The 19,897-nt window shown below is 35.8% G+C and overlaps 1 protein-coding gene across 1 annotated transcript; it reads left to right on the top strand.

Annotated features, from left to right (window-relative positions):
• The first annotated feature begins 104 nt into the window (after positions 1-104).
• Positions 105-18,333, top strand: abo (de-etiolated protein 1 abo). The gene is made up of 5 exons (XM_069836944.1): positions 105-359; positions 449-1,517; positions 6,561-6,844; positions 13,387-13,593; positions 15,957-18,333. Exons 2-5 carry the CDS (start codon positions 522-524, stop codon positions 16,138-16,140), a joined length of 1,671 nt encoding a protein of 556 aa, XP_069693045.1. The 5' UTR covers positions 105-359; positions 449-521; the 3' UTR covers positions 16,141-18,333.
• Positions 18,334-19,897: the final 1,564 nt, after the last annotated feature.

Here is a 19,897-nt window from a genome sequence, read left to right as displayed (position 1 = left end):
GCTGTCGCGAGCTGTCGAACCTTTTCAGTAGTAAGCTTGCATCGTAGTATAGCCGTGGTCGTAGTTCGTTAATCAGCTGTTAATCTAATAGTATATGTTCGGTGCTTCTTCTGTACGAGAAGTGATTGAAAGTTTATTTAGCATTGTGTAAAATTTTGATGGCTATTTTGATAGTAAGACATTATTATGGATATATACTGTATTTGGTATAATTATGTGACAAATTCAATAGTTTTTTACTACAATACCATACTTTTGTGTTAGAAGGTTGGCAACTCTGTTATAAAGTAAAGAGCCAGAGCTCATTGTAAAGAGCAAGTAACAACAAATGAGTGTGACAAACGATGCATAAGTATTAAGTACGTTTAGCTGTCGAATTGTGTGAATTTTGTATTTATGTTTCAAGTATTACTATGGTGAGATTATAAACAGTGTTTCTTTTTTTTAGGTTATAGGCCTAGTTGAAGACGTCAGTATGAATATTTTACAAGTAAATAGAAATACAGCAGTTAAGAACAGTAATGGATACGAATCAGTCCCAAGATAGTTGTAAATACTCCCTTACTCCTCGACATATTCCACCACAAAACATTATCAACAGATTATCAAGAAGGGAGATATATGGGGCTATGAGACCCGGCACTCAGTTTCACGTTGCGCGGGAATTTCATCAAAATGTATTCCCGAATTTCACCATTGTAAATGTTGAAAAACCACCATGTTTTCTCAGAAAATTTAGTCCTGATGGTTATCATTTTATAGCTTTTTCATCAGATCAAACATCTTTAGAGATTTATGAATACCGCGGGTCTTCGGCTGCTGCTGACCTTGTAGATGGTTGCAAAGGAGAATACATCGGTAATGAAAGTGATCAGAAAAGTGATTATATTCGCAGTAAAGTATTTGAACGGTTCTTCAAACTCAAGTATACAGTTAATGTTGCTCAAAGTGGAGAACAGCTCAACAGAGAGTGCAGTCTTTTTACAGACGATGGTCGTTATGTTATAGTAGGGTCAGCAGCTTACATTCCGGATGATTTGAGACCTCATTTCTACGAAATATATACGAATAATGAGGCTGTAACACCCAATCCTCGTTCACCACTAGAGGATTATTCTCTCCATTTAGTGGATTTACAAGCAGGACGATTATGTGATACTAGAACATTCAAAGTTGATAAAATATTTCTTTCACATAATCAAGGCTTATATTTATATAAAGACACTTTAGCCGTACTCTCCGTGCAACATCAAACAATTCACATATTTCAATTGATTGATGGAATGTTCATAAATGTTCGTACAATTGGAAGATTTTGCTATGAAGACGATGACTTCCTGCTATCGTCAGCGCTTCCACAGGCAACAGGATCAAATGTGTACAGACCCTTCAGAGATGCAACTATAAATTCCTTGAAGCATAGACTCCTTGTGTTCTTATTTAAAAGGGCAAAGCATATATCTGACACAATGAAGAACCCTTATGAACTCAGAAAATTTTATCAATACTTCGACCAGGTAATTATTTCATAATTGTATTGTTTTCCATAAGAGCATAAATATTTTTGTATCTTAAAAATTGTCCTTCTGTTAATTGGAATAGCCTGTATTCATGCTACTTCTGGTTTTTAAATTATATTAAATTCCTAGATAAGCTATGTGCACCACCCTAGGCTAAGACAATAGGATGCTTAAAACTGTATAGGCCTAGTATTGTTACTGGACTTTTCAGTTAATATTTAATAATCTGAAAAATCACGGGCTATTGTGAAGGACGTGTCACCCGAATACTTGAGCCTTTTGGTATTTCTTGTACTAACGAATCTGTGACAGGTTATGCATTTTGTATGCCTTGCATATACTAAGTGAAGTTAAATGTGGATTTCGCGTTCATTTTGAAGTGTTTTACCTCATCATTTCACGGGTTTTTAGGCATCACCAGGTTTTATGCAATATTTCAACATTTTCCGGTAACTTTATCAGTATAACTTCATTATTTTTACAATCGTCGTTCTTCAATCTTCTGCTCATGAAAAGAACAGCACTTTTTTGACAGTTTTTCTCTCTCAAAATCGCGAGTTATATGTCCTTCACAATCCCTGTAGAGATTTTTCGTGAGAATTGTGCTCCTATTGTGGATGCTATTCAGTACTTCACAATAAGTCTACCAGTAATAACTTCTAGCGATCCAAGGAAATTAAGTAGTTTCAGGGAACGAATAATATTAAGATACGGTACCTAGGTATTAGTTCGTAGTTGTTAATGCTCTTGAGATAATCACGTACAGTAACGTAGTTCATAATTATGCCAACATACGAAATACAAATTTGTCATGTAACGTTAGATTATAATGGGTTATTGTGTAACTACTAGTGTACTAGACACATTATCAACATCCTACGGTGCTTCTCGTAACATTTCTCAGAATTAATGACATCATTTCGTACGTTTTCTCATTGAAAGAATAGGAATTGATAAAAACGTTTCCTATGAAAGTTGTTTGTTTTCAAGAGCTCTGTCAAATGGTACCATATTTGACCCAGACTCCCATTTGAAATTTTAAAGTAATACGCCACTGACCCTACTTCCTGTTAAGGCTGATTGATCAAATCAAGCTCAAGTGAAAGTTCACATGTGCTTTAGTTACAAATATTTTTGTCTCGAAAATTTTAATGCGCTAGTTTCCGAAATAAATGACACGTGTGGTCTGAGTCACCCTGTATATTACGCAGCCGTGTCTGTGACTCAAGTGCTAACTTGCTGGTCTTCCACCCAGGTGGCCTGGGTTTGATTCCCGACCAGGCCGTCATGGAATTTGTGGTGAACAAAGCAGACGTTGCAGAGGGTTTTTTTCTTCGGGTACTTCCGTTTCCCTCTATCATTCTGCCAACACACTCTCCATCTCCCCCTCATTTTATCTATCATCTACAATAGTAAAAGTATTCTGGGGTAAGGTCTGGAAGAAGTACGGGTTTCTGATGCTGATATAGGAAGATGCTGGGGCTCATCAGACTACTCCTACGTGGACGGGACCAGGTTCTATCAGAGGCTGAGGCAAGATGGCCCACTTGACAGCATTGGCTGATCAGGAAGGGTTTGGGACTCCGGGTCCCTGGGGTTTATTAGGCTACTCTTTCGCGAAATGGAACCTGGCTATATCAGGCTGAGGCAGGATGGCCCACCTGTCAGCGTCGGATTCACGAATGTCAGACTTGGACAATCATCGCATGTATAGGGTGCACAATGAGTCAAAACATGCCTAAGTGTACAGATCTGCCCTATAAATCATGTAAGCAATGGAATCGAAAGAGTTGAAGTTATGAGGGTAGTTGATTTCACGTGGTATGTCCCCTTCAAAGTAAAGATTGGTTATTACTGGTAGTATTGAAGGAAATGAATGAAAGAAAAAAGTATATACATTATGCAATCTAATATGTCCTGCTTATTACCTAGTTTGGTTTTAAAATCAATACTCCGTATAATCATATACTGTCTTCTATACACTGTAATAAAATAAATCAGGCTTGTTATCATGAAGTATGAAAAACAAAACCATCCAAAGAAACACTGTATGAGCCCTATCTCACAGTTTGACTTTTTTTTTTAAGTATTCTTGTCTAACAGTAACAAGTATATTTTATAAGCTAAAGAAACTTTTTCCTTTTCTTTCTCACATTGATAATGAATTGTGAAACTAGTTTGTTGAGAGTATAATTCAAGCCAGGAATGTATGAGGGGCAGTCAAATGAAAATGGGTCACCATGTGTATACTTACAGTGGGCAAGTTGGTACCGTCAAATGGGGTGAAATCGGACGGATTTAGCATACTTTTTAACTGATTATTCATGGTGTACTGAAATTTTGATTTAGTAATCGTGAGGGAAATATTTTAGGTATGTAGTTTTCAAAGAAATTCATATTTATAGCAATCAGATAGTTTTAAAAAAAATACCGGTAATTTAAAGTGTCTGGTGTTACCCAATGTAGTGGGGTGATTTCGGACACTCATACTTTTTCAATGTCTGTCCGAAATCGCTCCTTCATGAGGTGAAATCGAACAGTAAAATGACTTCAACATTATTATCGTTAAACTCTCAGTTAAAGATTTCTTTTTTAAATACTCAATATTATCCTTACATATCTTACATGTTATTACAATATTATTACAATTATTAAGACATTAACAGAAATCGTTATTACAATGTATGAAAGAAAATCTATGTTTTCTAATATTTTTAATTTGTTTTACAAAATATTTTCTTGGAAAATAAAAACCTTCCCTTTTCTTCCTGCGGTTTTTTTTAAAGGACTTCGGCAATGTTTTCTTTTGGAACTCTATCTTCATCATCAACAGTAGTAAAAACAAGTACAGACTAGACTGACTATTGCAATACGACCGCAGGAATTTCAGTTCTACATCCTTCGCTCCTACATCTGTCACAACACTAACATACTTTCTCATCTTCAGTTTTTTTCCTTCCTCATATTCATAATTTGCCATTACAGAAGCTTCTATTGTCAGTACACCTTCCTGTGTCTGTTCTTCAGGTCCTTCTTCCTCCTGTTCCTGTTCCAAAACACTGATTTCAGCTTCTTCTTATCCTTCAATTTCCTGTTCTGCCATATCTCGACCCAGTACAGATTTTCCAAGTGAGACGTTTCTTCTTCGTCGGCTACCACTGCTAGCTGTGTCATACCTAGCATGTTTTAAGCTTTCTTCAAAGCTGCTGAACCAACAATTGTTGCTTTCTTCCTGATTATTGTCACTGTCTGGAAGCTTACTTAAAACATGTTCTGGGTCGAAAGGAATTAATCCAGTTGACTCAAAGGCCTTCTTGATATTTCCCTGCTGTTTTGCAGATATTTCATTCAAGGTCTGCTTTAAGAGCGATGGAAAAGCATCTTTGGATATTGTTCCTCGCGTATATTTCTTCCAGTCATGCAAAACTTTCTTAGGGTCGTAATTTCTCTTACATGTAACTCCAAGCGGTGTCTTGTATTTACGTGGCATCGTCCGATATCACCCCACACTGATACAGTCACGGAAGTTATCGCTCTTACAACAGACGAGTGGCTGCATAGAAAACAATAACTATCACCCAACATTGACAATAGGTTAAAGAAAGATGTAATTTATTTCAATGTAATTTTACGTCAACAATGTACATGACAAAGAAGCAACTAAATTACCTAGTTAAAATCAGACAGAAGTAACAATTTTAATTATTAACGCTGTCTGGCCACCAGACATTAACTGTTGACGTATAAATATTTTAATTTAATCGGCAAGCTCTCATGTTAGACCGTACAAAAATTTGAGTAAAAAATATATCATTATACTGTTTTTATATATTAAATAAAATCATATAAAAATGTCCGAAGTCACCCCAGAATCCTATTTCACCCCATATGACGGTACCACTGGAAGTTGATTGCTGAACTGACATCTGGTGGTGACTCACGAAAGCACAGTTACAACCTCTGTTTACACACTAAAGTCCCGTCGCTCTAATTTCTGGCAGCCATTCACATTGCAGGTCGGCTACATTTAAATGTGCATCTTGTGATTCACTGATGAAGATGTTAAGCATTTCCTAAGGCTGGATAAATACTTAATGTAATCGCCCGCCATTTTGGCTCTTTCGTTGGCGTTCACAGAAAGTATACGAGGGCGTTATTTGTCGCTCAATTATTTGCTGAATTACAGTGCGTTTGATTTATTATCATAGGAGCTACGACATGATAATCTTTAACAGTGTGGCAAATAGATCCCTCGTCTGGTAGCTCGGCAATGAAAGAACAAAAATGGCGAACGATACTACCTACCTAGCCTTTATAGAGCCTTGACTTCCTAAGACGTAAGCAAAGAGGAGGAGTCACGACGGGAATAACAGCGTCGCGACTATAGTTGTTCGTTTGTGCTGGGAGTGAGGTTAGAGATACGTGTGTTGTCCAACATCACTAATGGAGGCGAGGTGTAGTGCGATTATTGACTGCTGAAGGAAGAGGAAGACGAGAAATTCATCGTCGCATGTCTGCTGTTTATGGCAAACACAGCATATCATGTTAGCATGTACTGAAATGGCACAAGAGATTGCGAAAAGTCAAAACAGCTGGAATGCTATCGAATGGCATTATCCTTCTTCATGATAATGCCCAACTCTGTAAGGAATACGATTCAGAGATTTCGTTGGGAACATTTAAACACCCCCCCCCCCCCCATGTGATTTTAACATATTTAGAGAGTTGAAGAAAGACTTGTGGACTTCGTTTTACATCAGACAAAGACATGTGTGACTAGGTAAAGAACTGGTTCGGTAGACAGCCCACAAGCTTTCTCAAGAATGGGGTTGATCATCTTGTCTCGCAGTGGGATAAATGTATAAGCTATTTTGGAGATTACTTTTGAGGTAATAAATGTTCTATTATACTTTTTGGCATCTGACCTGTTTTCTTTGGACTGCCCCTTTTACGTACATAGCAAGAAAAGTGATTCTCGATGTCCTTCAGTAAAATTATTTCATATAATATCATATCTAATTGGATATATTGTATGTTTAGTTCAAAGCTTTACGGATGTGGAAAATGCAGTTGTTGGACGAAAACCATCTGTTGGTGAAATATGCAGGGGAGGATGTTGTTACACTGAAAGCCACAGAACCAAACTCACAATCATCCTTCTTCGTTGTGTATAATATCTTCAGTGCTGAAGTGCTGGCTGTGTATGAAAATACATCTGAAGAATTATTACAACTTTTTGAAAACTTCTGTGACTTATTTAGAAATGCAAAATTACATTCAGAATCACAGTTCACGTGTTCTCCATCAAACAATATTTATGCAAGGTAATGTATTACTTTGGTAAACTAGTACACATTTCTGTCTTTTATTATTAATATATATATATTTTTTTTGTAAGATAAAATAAAAGTTGTACTTAAATTTAGCAAATGTCCTTAATAATATCTTCATTTTTGATAGGGGTGATAAATTTACAAAAAATATCTCCTTCCTTTATATATTCGTCTACAGGGTATGGCAGGTATCATAATTTTTAAATTAAAAACTTAGTGATACATACATACATACACGTTTTTGTAAATATGGAGTGTGAAAGGCAGGGCCTGATTTACAATTTCAGAGGCCCACAGCTTAATCTGAGTCTTTTGTCTCAAACATGCCATCAGTAAATAATTTATTTCTTATCCGAAATTAATTTACCAACTAACACAATTCAATGTAAACATTTAAAAAAATATTATATTTTTTCCCCCTTTTTTTCTAAGTAAGTTGCTGCTATACAGAATTAACTGTAAGTAATGTCATTAATTTGAAGGGGTTATTCTTTGAAATATTTCGAACAAAAAAGGTTTAACATAATTTTGCTTGTCTTTGCTTCCACATCTGAATGAGAAGGGGTTCATTTTGAGATTTCCGTATTTCCTTACCACTGACAAAGCAAGCTTCACAACACTAGACAGTTACCATTTAAGATACTGTGAGTGAAAACGTGTTTTCTTTTCTGTGTTCCATTGCACCATATTTAAGAACAGCAGATAAAAATTTCGCACACACAAAATCAACAGTCCCTTGTATGGAGCTGTTTTCAATTTTCATTTTTTGATCACATCCTAAAGTTTTTTTTTTACTTTAGGTATATCTGGTATATTTTAAGTTGCAAGGCCAAGATGTAAACTTTCGTGAATTTCAGAGGCAAAATTTCTCGTGAACTATTAGTGCATAATAGAGCTCTGCATTTCAAATGTAAATTGTAAATAAATTTGAAATTTGAAAATACAAACGACTGACCAAGAGTCATGATATACATGCAATGTTGCCAACCCAAAAAATGAGAAAGTACTAAATCCTTGTTCAAAAAACACCAGAACTTCAGTAAATAAGCCTATCGTAATAATTGTTAGTAAATATCATAAAATGCTGTGTACTCACTTTTACACATTTAATTCTACCATAAGTGAATGTCTCAGGAATCTTCTATGCCACATCAATAAATTTAGGAATGCAGTTATATTGTCAGACTCCAAAGCAGCTGTTCTATCAATAGTCTCTAAACACACACCTTCATCTCAAACAGCAGAAATAACTAAAATGCTCTCTCAATTAATATCACTCAATAAAAGAATTGTATTCCAATGGATACCATCCCATTGTGGAATCCTGGGAAACGAGAATGCGGATGCTTTAGCAAAGAAGGGCAGCACTGCTACTTACAGACCTGTTACTAAATCTACGTATTACTCTGTGAAGAGATTTATTAAATCTACATACTTAGACTTCAACAAACAAAATTTGATAACTCAATCCCAAGGGAAAAAATGGAACTCTCTGCATCAAAATCCACAGTTAATTCCCGATTTACCACGAAAATCGTCTGTAGCTGCATTTAGATTGGCAACAGGCCATGATTGTTTGGCCAAACACCTGCATAGAATTGGAATATATCAGTCCCCTCACTGCCTATTGTGCAACTCAAACCAAGAAATGGATTCGGAACACCTCAAAATCTGTGCTTCAGTGGCTGGTCATGATAATATCTTTGAAAAATATTGGAGTGCAAGAGGTCAAATGACTTTATTGTCAAACGCCTGGCATTAGAAAACAACAACAACATTTAATTCTACCACTTCTAGATATGTGGTTATGGTATTTTTCGATTTAGAATAATACATAATAACTATTCCTAGCAGTTTTGTGATAGAAATGTCATTGCTGTCATCAAGCAGCAAACTATACCCTTGATCTCCTAAGTCATTGTTTATCAATAATTGTTCAAAATGTGGTGCCAACACATCATATTATGTAGTTGCAGTGCACTTTGTACGATGGAGCTTAAGATCAACTGCTGCTTTGCTATCAGAAAAACAGGATTTTCATAGATCACAGAGATGGTGTTTGTTTGAATTGAACAGTGTTTTGCAATAAAAAGTTCCATTTTCCCCTCCACTAATTTCAATTCCTCATTTATCGGCTTAAATGGTAAAACTGGTTGCCGGTTACTGCTAAATGGTTTCACCACTCATTGAACATACTGCGTCTTCTCCGTGATAATGAATTGTTGTATTATTTTTTATTGTTTCCCTATTTAAATTAAATATACAATATTATTACACATTTAAAACAGTCACTGTAACACATTCAACTTTTTAACAGATAGAAACTAACTTTGCTGCTACCGAGACTCAACCATAGAACACCAAGACCCAAGACAGGCAAGACTCGACTGATTTCAATAATTCAATTATGTGTAATACAGTTACAGCTTACCCCTACCCGCTATATGCATTCAGGGAAGCCCCTTCACAATGCTCCTGACATGACCCAAGGTTCGTAGAGGGGTGAACTTTGGTTTTTCTTTATGAGGCGACTGCAGTGGTTAGATGAAAACCATCCACACTATTGAAATATGCTTGAGGGATAAATGATTCATTAGATTTTCTATTGATATGGACAAAAATCACGATCCTACTCGCAATATTTACCGAATAATATGATGTTATATATTTGGGAAAGACATTTTTTTACTGAGAAAACTATGAACTTTACACCAATATGGTATTATCTGTTTTTGTTATATACAACATGAGCTATTCGCTCTGAAAATCTGCAGGGTTATTTCACGTTCACCCAGTATAAGGGTAATATTTAGTTGTTCTTCTCTTATTTTTATTATTAATTCTTCTCAACCTGAAATACTTACAGAAAATTGTCTCTAGTTTGTAGACTGATTACTACTAAAAATAAATTTTGTGCGAGATCGTGCGTATTTGCTTGGTTTCCGCACAAAACCAATCTGCGGAAAGTCTAAAATTCCACATTCAGTATTCCCAACCTAACACACATAACAATTTCCCTCTTCTTACCGCTTAAGTGACATATTGATTTTACTGCTTTAGGCTTTTAACATATTATTTTTAGCGACGTTCAATATAGTAATAATTATAAATTGGAAACTTACCACTGCAATTTCACCTAAATTGCACTGTTAATTATTGTTTTTAAATATTTGCAAAAATTAAGTAAACTCTACAACTCCACTAAAGTTACTGCACAATAGAAAAAACTGGTGGTGGTGCTCCAGTGACTCTGAATAACTGCACAAATGTAACAATTAATTTCAGTGTGCAGAATTAGATGTCAAAGATATTTTCCATTTCTAAACATCTCCTTGACCGGCAAAATTAAACTTGCCAATGTTATTACTGCAATATGTTATATAAATAATATTGTTAAAATATTAAAATGAAAAATAAATCATTACATAACCTTACCGTTTGTTTTAAGTTCGCATTTATAGACTGGGGGAAAAAAAAAGACAGACGTATATCACTGCCTACTGGAGTATAGTAAACACAGAAAACATTTTAAAGCAACAATGTTGAAGATAGATATTTTTGTTTTGCAATTTGCCGTCATTGAACAGAAACCAAGATGGAGATTTCATTGCAACTAATTAGAAATTCCTCTTTCATGTATGTAATAAACGATCTTCGCACAAAATAATGTATGATACATGAGCGGTATGTTTTCTTTCAATTCTCGGAAATTAAAAAAGCTCAACTACGTTTCGCTTTTTCAAACTTTTCCTCGAACATGAAAACTTCAACATACCGCTCTTGTAACGCATATTACTATTACACAATAATTTAATAAAGCAAGCTCTGTAAATAAAGGTTAACTATTTCAGTGTTGAAATAATGGAATTGATATTAATGTGCAATAGATGAAATGAAACATGCTGTATGTTTACATGTTTGATGGAAATAATTATTGCTGGGACTCTCTTAAAATTGCTAGACCAAGATGCATGACGTCACATTTTTATGCACTTGCTTTGTATTGTAGGATACATTGATTCAACACAATTTTTGTTGGAAGTTATTGTCTCAAATATTAATCCATTGAACCTGATTTTCATTTTGGGAAAGATGAAGTTGCGTGGTGGCTGTATCTGTCGAATATGAAAGTTGAGACGAAATTGTCAAACAGCATGGACAGAGTGCACAGCTGCATTCTTATGGTTTCCATGTGATATATACTAGTTCATTTCCCATCTCACATCCTCCCTGAAGTACAAAGGTGAAAATAGAATTGACAGTGATTATCTTACATGGAGGATGAGAATTGACTTCATATTGCTCTCACTTGCCGAGTTTTCTTTGGTTGAGAAAATGCACGGTTCTTCCATTGAGGCACTTGTTTTCTTTCAGTGTCAACTCTTGCTATCATAACAATCTATCGAGACTTCTGATATACATAGGTTGGATAAAAAGTAATGGCAACACTGCTGTCATATGACGATGGTGCGTTCGAGAGTTGCCAGCTGTATGGACATGAACAAGGACTGTTAGATGAGTTAGTGTAGCTAGCGGCGACAGTACTCTGTCAATCTACTGCAGTGTGTAGAACGTTGACTTTCATAGGGATAGTGCGAGCGCCCTAAGACCATGTTTACAAAACTAGAGCAACGTTCCTGGATCAAAATTGAAGTGGCACGAGGTCGTAGTGCACAAGAATGTTTTCAGGGACTGCGTGAAGCATGTGGCGATGCAGCGTTGCCATATCGCACAGTGGTACGATGGGATAAAGCGTTTCGGGAAGGCCTTGTTGGAAGTGCTGTGAAGGTGATGTTCATTGTGGCGTATGACATTGATGGGGTAATACTGCACCACGCTGTACCTCCAAGGCAGATGGTAAACGCGGACTACTACTGCAGGTTCCTGCAGCACCACCTTCGTCCAGCCCTCAGGAGAAAACGACGACACTTCGGGGTACAGAACCCCATCATTCTTCATGATAATGCAAAGAGTCATACCGCTGCTGCTGTCAAGGACCTCTTGCGTCGCTGGCAATGGGAGATTCTGGGACATCCTCCGTACTCACCCAATATGATCCATGTGATTACGATCTTTTCACCAAAGTGAAAGAACCACTGCGAGGGACCCGGTACAATACCAGAGATGAACTTATCCGTGCTTTAGGGCGGCCAATACGGAACATCAACAAAGATGGACGCGCTGATTGTGTACGACACCTTCCAAACATTTGGCAAAAGGTAATAAATAAGGGGGGGCGACTATATAGAAGGTACGTAAATGTTTGTACCTCTGTGAATAAAGCCATGTCAGAAATATCGAACTGTTGCCATTACTTTTTATCCAACCCAAGTATATTGTTTCTGATCTTCAGTTGGGCATCTTAGCATAAACTTTGCAGAAATCCATTGTATGTTAAGGTTGTTTGATGAAATGTACTGGCAAGTTCTATAGATAAATCCTATAATGTTACAGATATCATAAATTGTCTTCTTTAAGATCTTCAAGTATGACTGCACACATTTTCATAACATTTTCCGGTGTTGTGCTGGTTGCAAGGTATTGAGAATGTTCGTCATTGCTGTCAGATGATATGAAAACATTTTTGAAATGTCTAAACCAATTTTACACTTGCACAACACTCAGTATATATAATTTTCAAATCCTTGCTAAACATTGTGTGTTTACACTGCCATATTTCCAAATTTAAAAGAAGACATAGTGCAGACTTTTTGTTCTGAACATTCCTCATTTTTCAGATCACAGAATAACTCATGTGTGCCACTGTAGACACAAGTAGTGGCATGATACCACTTGGCATACAGGCACCATAATTTAGTACTGGTACTGGTTTTTGTGTGACATATTTCGGGAACTTTGGTGTAGCATCTTGTATATCAACATTAGTGATGTTCAGAATGTTAGAGATTTTTATATCTTGTAATAAACCAGATGTATTTCAGTACAAGCAAGATATTGTATTCATTTCGCTGTCTTAAAGAAGTCTCTGCCTAACAATCCTATTGGGAGGCTATTTATCTTTAGATAATTTTACATTAGTAGAGTCATCTGTATGTGTGTCGCTCATTTGGGCACCAGTCTGTCATATGAGTTGTCGAAAGATATCACCTTAATAAATAAAGTATTTTCTTTGTATTTGTGTGTGAATGCATGATAAATGGTAAATTCAGCGACATTTTAAATTGTAAGATTGCTGAAACTGTAAGAAATTCAGAATTGGAGGAATCTTTACATGATATAAATTCAGAAAGTTAGCTGTTGCAAAATTTGGATTTGATAATGAACAAAACATTTATACAGCTTGGAAATCTTAATATGTCTAAATTAAGTGCTAAGTAACGAACGAGAAGAAATGATTCAGAACATATCAGCACTTGTGAAGTTGTAACAACCAGTAAGAATATTGTAAAACAATATTACCATTGGGATGTAAGTTGGAAAGTGGCTTAATCGTTACAGACCAGGGCATTGGATAGCTAACTACCCTTACAAAATTCAATCCATAATTTTCTTTAATTTTACTTTCTTCATAGGTTAATACAACAGCGTTTCAAGCAAACAATTGTTAGTGCTCGGTTTGGAGGTCCAACTGAAGCCACCAAAAGGTTGTTAGCACAGCTTCCGATCAGTGCTCAGTCATACAGCAGTTCTCCATATTTAGACCTTTCTCTCTTCAGCTATGATGATAAGTGGGTTTCTGTTATGGAGAGACCCAAAGCCTGTGGAGAACATCCAATAAGGTATGATATATTTCTGACTGATTAAATTCTGAGCTTTTGTTATGCATTGTTCATCATCATACAGAACTACAACCACAGTTTAGTATATACAGTTGCGAAGCTCAATACTTACTAAATATGCAAACATAGATGGTTGAAATATGCATCCATAGATAGTTGCTAGCCACCAGGATCGCTACTGTCCCCTCATCACAGACTCTTTCCCTAGCAGACGATAAAATGTATTGTACTTTTGATATCGTGTTCTTTTAAAAATTAACACCTTCCTTCCACCATTGAAATACGAAATACATAAGATTTATATATTATTTTCATAAAACATATATTATATTTTTTGACCAGCCTCATGGTCTAGTGGTCAGAGTTTCTGGCTATAGTTCATGAGGTCCCGGGTTCGATTCCCGGTTAGAGCACAGGAATTTTTCCTTAAAGGGGATTATTCCTGTGTTCGTCCATGGTCTGGAATTTAGGTTAAGTTTAGATTTAAGACCTCTCCTGGCACTACATTATCATAATCATCCTATCACATCATCGGGGTAATGTAACTCCGCCTTCCAGGTGCCCCAACCTCAGAAGTGGGTTACAATTAAGCCACAGCCAGGAGAGAAGACCAGAAATGTCGAAAAGACAACCTGGTGGCATTGGATTAAAAATATATATATATATTTTATAAACTCACCTTCCTGGATCTTTCGGAAGAAGGATAACTCTGACCTCTTTTTCTTAGAATTTATAGTACTACAAACGTCTCCTTGTCCCATATTATTACTCAAATTATTGTATTTTAACCATTTACAGTTATTACAACCGATAACGAACATTTCACAGTTTACACAACTTTTCACAATGCGAAATACGGCACAGTCAATGCCCTTTTGATCTAGACCAGGCCGTAATATATGTTCAGGTTTTCTATTTCAGTGTATGGAGCTCAGTGAATCATTATATTATAACTTTATTGCGTACCGTATCATAGCTAAGTTTTATTTAATGTAATGTGTCCATAAGTTCCCTTTACTTCTTGTTGCATAATAGCCAATGTTGCAGAAATAATGACAAAACTGTGTTATTTTAATGTGAAGAGAATTTTATATGTTAACATAATCTTTTCGCATCAACATTTTAAGTTTAGAATGGAAGCTATTTTGAGGTTTAATAAAAAAGAATTTATATTGTGATTTAATACAGCATATCTACCTTCCTTAATAAAGACAGAAAATTTATCACACCACTCCTATGAAATTAGTGTACGTACGATTGTTACTTCGTCTCTTAGGTAGTAGATAAATACAATAATTCAATACTCAATTGTAGTATTAAAATACAGACAAATTGAATGTGCGGAGTATCATACATGACATTATGCTTAATTATAATGTATAATTGCGAATTTAGGAAACATAACCTGTAATATTTCCATATGAATGGCAGGGCATTGGAGACCACTAAAATTAGACAGAAAGGGGCAACTGGGACAGTAAACATAACCTATAATTTCAACATATCTAAATATCCGTGCAGTGCAACTGAAAATTATTGAATTGTCCATAAATGAATGTACAAGAATTTCGCGATATTTAATCGAAATAAAGGCAGGTAGGTCTATTACACATACGAACAACGTAATTTTCACACCAAAAATATTTAATCTTAACTTGCACGTGATTTATATCTGAAGTGTCTCATAATCATTGTTTTAAATTTTATTAATGCAATTACACTACATTTTAGAGAAATATATGATACTCTTTATGAATTCCAAGTAATTTATATGGTTGAAACGCCGCGTGATCAGGTTAAGCGAGTTACATGGTCTGCCTTACGGCCTGTATTAGATCACGATGGCAGTGACACAGTCTATTTTTCCTAGTACTCACAGCGCTCCAAGCGGCTAGCAACTATCGCGAGAAATGCAAAAAATCATCCCAAACTTCGCAACTGTATATACTAAAGTGTGCTACAACCCAAAATGAAACCTGGATTCTTCATACTTCTCTGTTTCCTGTTGTTGACTACCAGTTCCTTGTTTCCATTAACTGTTTCACATCATCCTTTATATTGAACCTTTCCGCTTATCTGTTTGTTTTCCAAAAGCACTTTCTCGTCAGAAAATCACAGTCATCCTGTGTCATGGACACATACTATGAATATCACGGTTTCCTTGAAACATATGACATTTTGTGATACAGTCGCTTATCTTTGAAAAAAAAAATAGTTGCCATGACTGATGTCCCAACCCTCGTAGGATGCACTGGCAAGAATGGTAATGAGTTGACCATCCAGGACGATTATTTTGAATTGTACCAGTATAATAATATAAATATGCCACAGTGTTGTTAATTTTTGTTTTATCTTCTTCTCAGATTTTATGCACGGGATTCAGGACTGCTGAAGTTTCGGATCTATGCAGGTGTCCTTGGGAAGAGCCCACCTCCATTAGCTCGCCGTCTTGTTGCCTTCACATTCCATCCAACTGACCCATTTGCTATCAGTGTTCAAAGGACAAATGCGGAATATGTCGTGAATTTTCACATTAGACATGTATAGACTTATTTTGTTGTATAAATGTAATGATGTGACTTACATTTGTTACAATTTCCCTACAATGTTCTTAATATTATGTTGTGCTGAAAGTGATGTCTGCCAGGTCATAACTCCATTATTAACAACATGAGGCATGCAATTACATACATGTGTAAAGTAGTTCTGTACCATTCCAAAATAGTCGCCAGCAGTTGTGCTGCATTTGCACCACCTTTGAACCCACTTGTGAAAACCACTTTGAAAGAACCCTTCCAGGCATTATCTGATAACATCTTTCACTTCGCCTGTACCAGCGAATTGCTGTCCCTGATTCCTATCCTTTATCCAACCAAATAAGTGAAAATCTGAGTGTTTCATTTGTGCACGAACCTGTTGTGTTCTTTCAAAGAAGTGTGGGTCGTGCATACATCCGTTTTGTGGTCTTATCTTCTGGAAGTTTCTGGAATAATACAATGTTGCAATTGTTGTTCATTGTCCCACGCTGGAGGAAATCAGAATCACCCCCTTGTGATTTGATAAAACTTTCAGCATAATCTTGTGTGCTGGCTTTTGATTTACTTCAGTTGAGGGTAGGTGGAATGCTGCCACTCCATGAACTGATGTTTGGTCTCTGGGTCATTACATATAAGTACAGGTTTCATTATCAGTGCAAACATTCCAGTAAAAAGGTGACCTTGTGAACAGGGGCGGACGCAGGATTTTTTTTGGGGGAGGGATTTGAGGAGATAGTAAAAATAGAGTAATGAGAAATAAGTTTATATACTCACAACTTGTTTCCGAGTCACAAACATTTACAAGTTGGCCTGAGTAGCGTAGTCAGTATAGCCTTCTGTGCTCGAAGTTGCATGTTCTACCCCAACCGAGCTCGATGGCATTTAAGTGTGTTTAAATGCAACAGGCCTCATATCAGTCGATTTACTGACATGTAAAAGAAGTCCTGAGGGAAAAAATTCCGGCACACCAGCGACGCTGATATAACCTCGGCAATTGCGAGCGTTGTTACATAAACCATAATTTTTTTTATTTTAACATTTATAGTGACTGCAATACAAAAACAATGACGGAATAACATTTACAGAAAAAGGCGACGTGGCTTCTTAGACATTTCATCCAGTACTTCATGAGCTTTTACTTGTACATTTTTATGTACGGTACCTCAACAGCAGTTTCTAAATCTTCATCTGATGCTCGCACTATGTTTTTAGACAGAAACGTTTGTATGGATTTTAGGATTCCCTTATGATTTAAAAACCTGTCCTTGAGCTGACTAATGAAATAGTCTAAGAAGAGAAGGAAAATTAAAAACCTAAAATACTCTTAATAACTCTCTGTCTTGAAGTAAGAACGCTGTGTTTATCTTCCTACAGTTCTTGGAATTTAACACTCTAGCAAAGAGAATTTACGTGGAAAACCCTCTAATTCCTATGTACACTCACGAATTAAAATTAATATAATTTTTGTTTCTTGTTTCGTATTTTTCTCAAAATTTCGGGAAGGGATATAGCCCCTTAATCCCCCCCCTCTTGCATCTGCCCCTGCTTGTGAACTTTAAATTTTGCCAACAGTTTCAAATACACGTGCAGATCTTCTCTTTCGAGTCAGCTGTTAATTGGTGCATATCCTTTCCTGTAACCAAGGTTGTGGATAATCTGCTGGATGGCTTTATAATCACAGCCACGTTCCACAGCAATGTCAGTCCGTGCAGATCATGTCATTTGGATTTCTCTGTATTGACTGCTGTTGATGGCCTTTCACTACACAGTTTGTCTTCAGTACTGGTTTCGTCTTCTTTAATCTTATTCATCCATTTTCGCACATTTCTTTCATCAGTCATCATACATATTCGAGCCTTTTGTGGATGTTAGTAGCAGTACATTCATTGTCCATAAACTTGACTGCTCTTTGTTTTTCCTTCATATCTATGGTTATGTAATACCTCACAAATTATTTCAATCATGCAGTAAGACTTACTCTATCAGGTGGTGTTTTGCATTGCTTCAGATGTAATACTTTCGGAGTAAATGGCAAATGGTTATTACTTTCAGTACAACCATCATACATTAATAATGACTGTTTGACTGCTGTGGAAATTTTATCACTTGTCAATATTTTTTAAAGAAAATTTTGACACTTTTTCATGTTATGTTGTTAATGAATTGTATTTATTGGAAAATAAAATGTATTGTATATATATAATTTTTGTCAGGAATTTGTCCACAAATGTATTTTTCTCGTATCTAAATTTGTTTCTTTCTTTCTCTAGTAATTTAGGGCCATTCTTCATCCTTTGAATATCTACCTTTCTTACTTTCTTTAATGACATTTATGTGTTAGGAGCATTCCATGTTAAATCAACCAATGCATAACATCTTAATGTCATGGATTTGATTCATTTTCTATACACAAGATGTTTTAAGGTTATTATTTTCAAAAAAATTTTGACACATAGAGAAGACCAGAAATGTCGAAAAGACAACCTGGTGGCATTGGACTAAAAAAAAAAAACATATTGAATTTTCAACTTATGGACTACTCTTTTGTAACATATTTAATTTTTCAAAATTGTGCTAAACTGGAGAATTCCCTTGGTATCTTTGAACCGTGCCGTTACGTTCAGCACCAAATTTAAGTAAATACACAATCTCGCCAACATAAGAACACGTTGGTGTGTGGCGTCGTTGGAGGGAGAAATTTGTTTCTTTTCTCTCTCTACATCCTTCGTTCTGAACATTACTGAGAGATGGCACCACTGTTAGCTACAAGATATATTGAAGTAGATTACGTGACCTATTACGTGACTTAGATGAGAGTCTCGAGACAAAACAGTTTTGCTATATTTCTTTTTTTATTAAATGTTAAGCACAGGAACGCCATTTCGTAATTTTATTTAAGAAACAAGCCAAACAAATTATCTTTGCATCAAGAACGGATGCTCCCTGGACCAAATTATCGTATTTTATAATTGTTTGAATGCAACAGAAGCCAGAAGTCTTGCACTTGACTAATGCAGTGAATTATTTAAGAATATAGTCGCGAATTTTACTACCACCATTTCGATTGTGTTTTGTTTGGCATGGCCTGGTGACTAGTGGCCAGCGAGTAACGTCGACTATTGACATTGCTTTGCCGTGGGTATTATCCAGTTGTTCCCAAAATTGGCTAAAATCCTCAAAATTTGCTGACCAATACTTAAAGGCCCTGTCCAGTTAAATTTCATGTTCTATAATTGAAGAGATTATTCTCTCACAAAAACTGCAAAGAAAATCCTAATGGGTTGACTCGTTCTGTAGCAGTGCTTTCATGAAGCTTCATTTCACAGTGATTATAACATCAGCTGAACCCCTGAAAAGTACAGTTAGATTTCATCATACTGCTCATTGATTTCCTTTGGCATGCTGTGTTTGTATTCACTGTTGTTGTAATTATGCTTTGTAGTGTTTTTGATGATGCTAATCATTCTGAACATCATCAGAAAAGTAGTATTATAATACATCTTGATTAACAACTTTTAACACTATATCACTTCAGAATATGTATTATATATCTTTCGCGCCAAGACCAGCACCAACCAGTTCTGAAGATGGCCAATAACAGGCTGAAACTAGTTAACCAGGTACTGTAATATTTAACACGCGAAAGATATGTAATACATATTCTGCAGTAGTATTATAAGTTTTCATAAACCTCTGGATAGAGAATTATTATTATTATTATTATTATTATTATTATTATTATTATTATTATTATTATTATTGTTGTT

The sequence above is a fragment of the Periplaneta americana genome, chromosome 1 (assembly GCF_040183065.1).
Source record: "Periplaneta americana isolate PAMFEO1 chromosome 1, P.americana_PAMFEO1_priV1, whole genome shotgun sequence".
NCBI lineage: Eukaryota > Metazoa > Arthropoda > Insecta > Blattodea > Blattidae > Periplaneta > Periplaneta americana.
Note: the sequence above shows the minus strand (reverse complement) of the source record. Positions and strands in the feature narration are given on the sequence as shown.

Excerpts from the sequence above, each read along its gene's own strand:
- abo (XM_069836944.1), top strand. The coding sequence starts at position 522 with ATGGATACGAATCAGTCCCAAGATAGTTGTAAATACTCCCTTACTCCT. Across the intron at positions 1,518-6,560 it reads TTTATCAATACTTCGACCAG|TTCAAAGCTTTACGGATGTG; the intron begins GTAATTATTTCA and ends TTGTATGTTTAG. Across the intron at positions 13,594-15,956 it reads TGTGGAGAACATCCAATAAG|ATTTTATGCACGGGATTCAG; the intron begins GTATGATATATT and ends TCTTCTTCTCAG.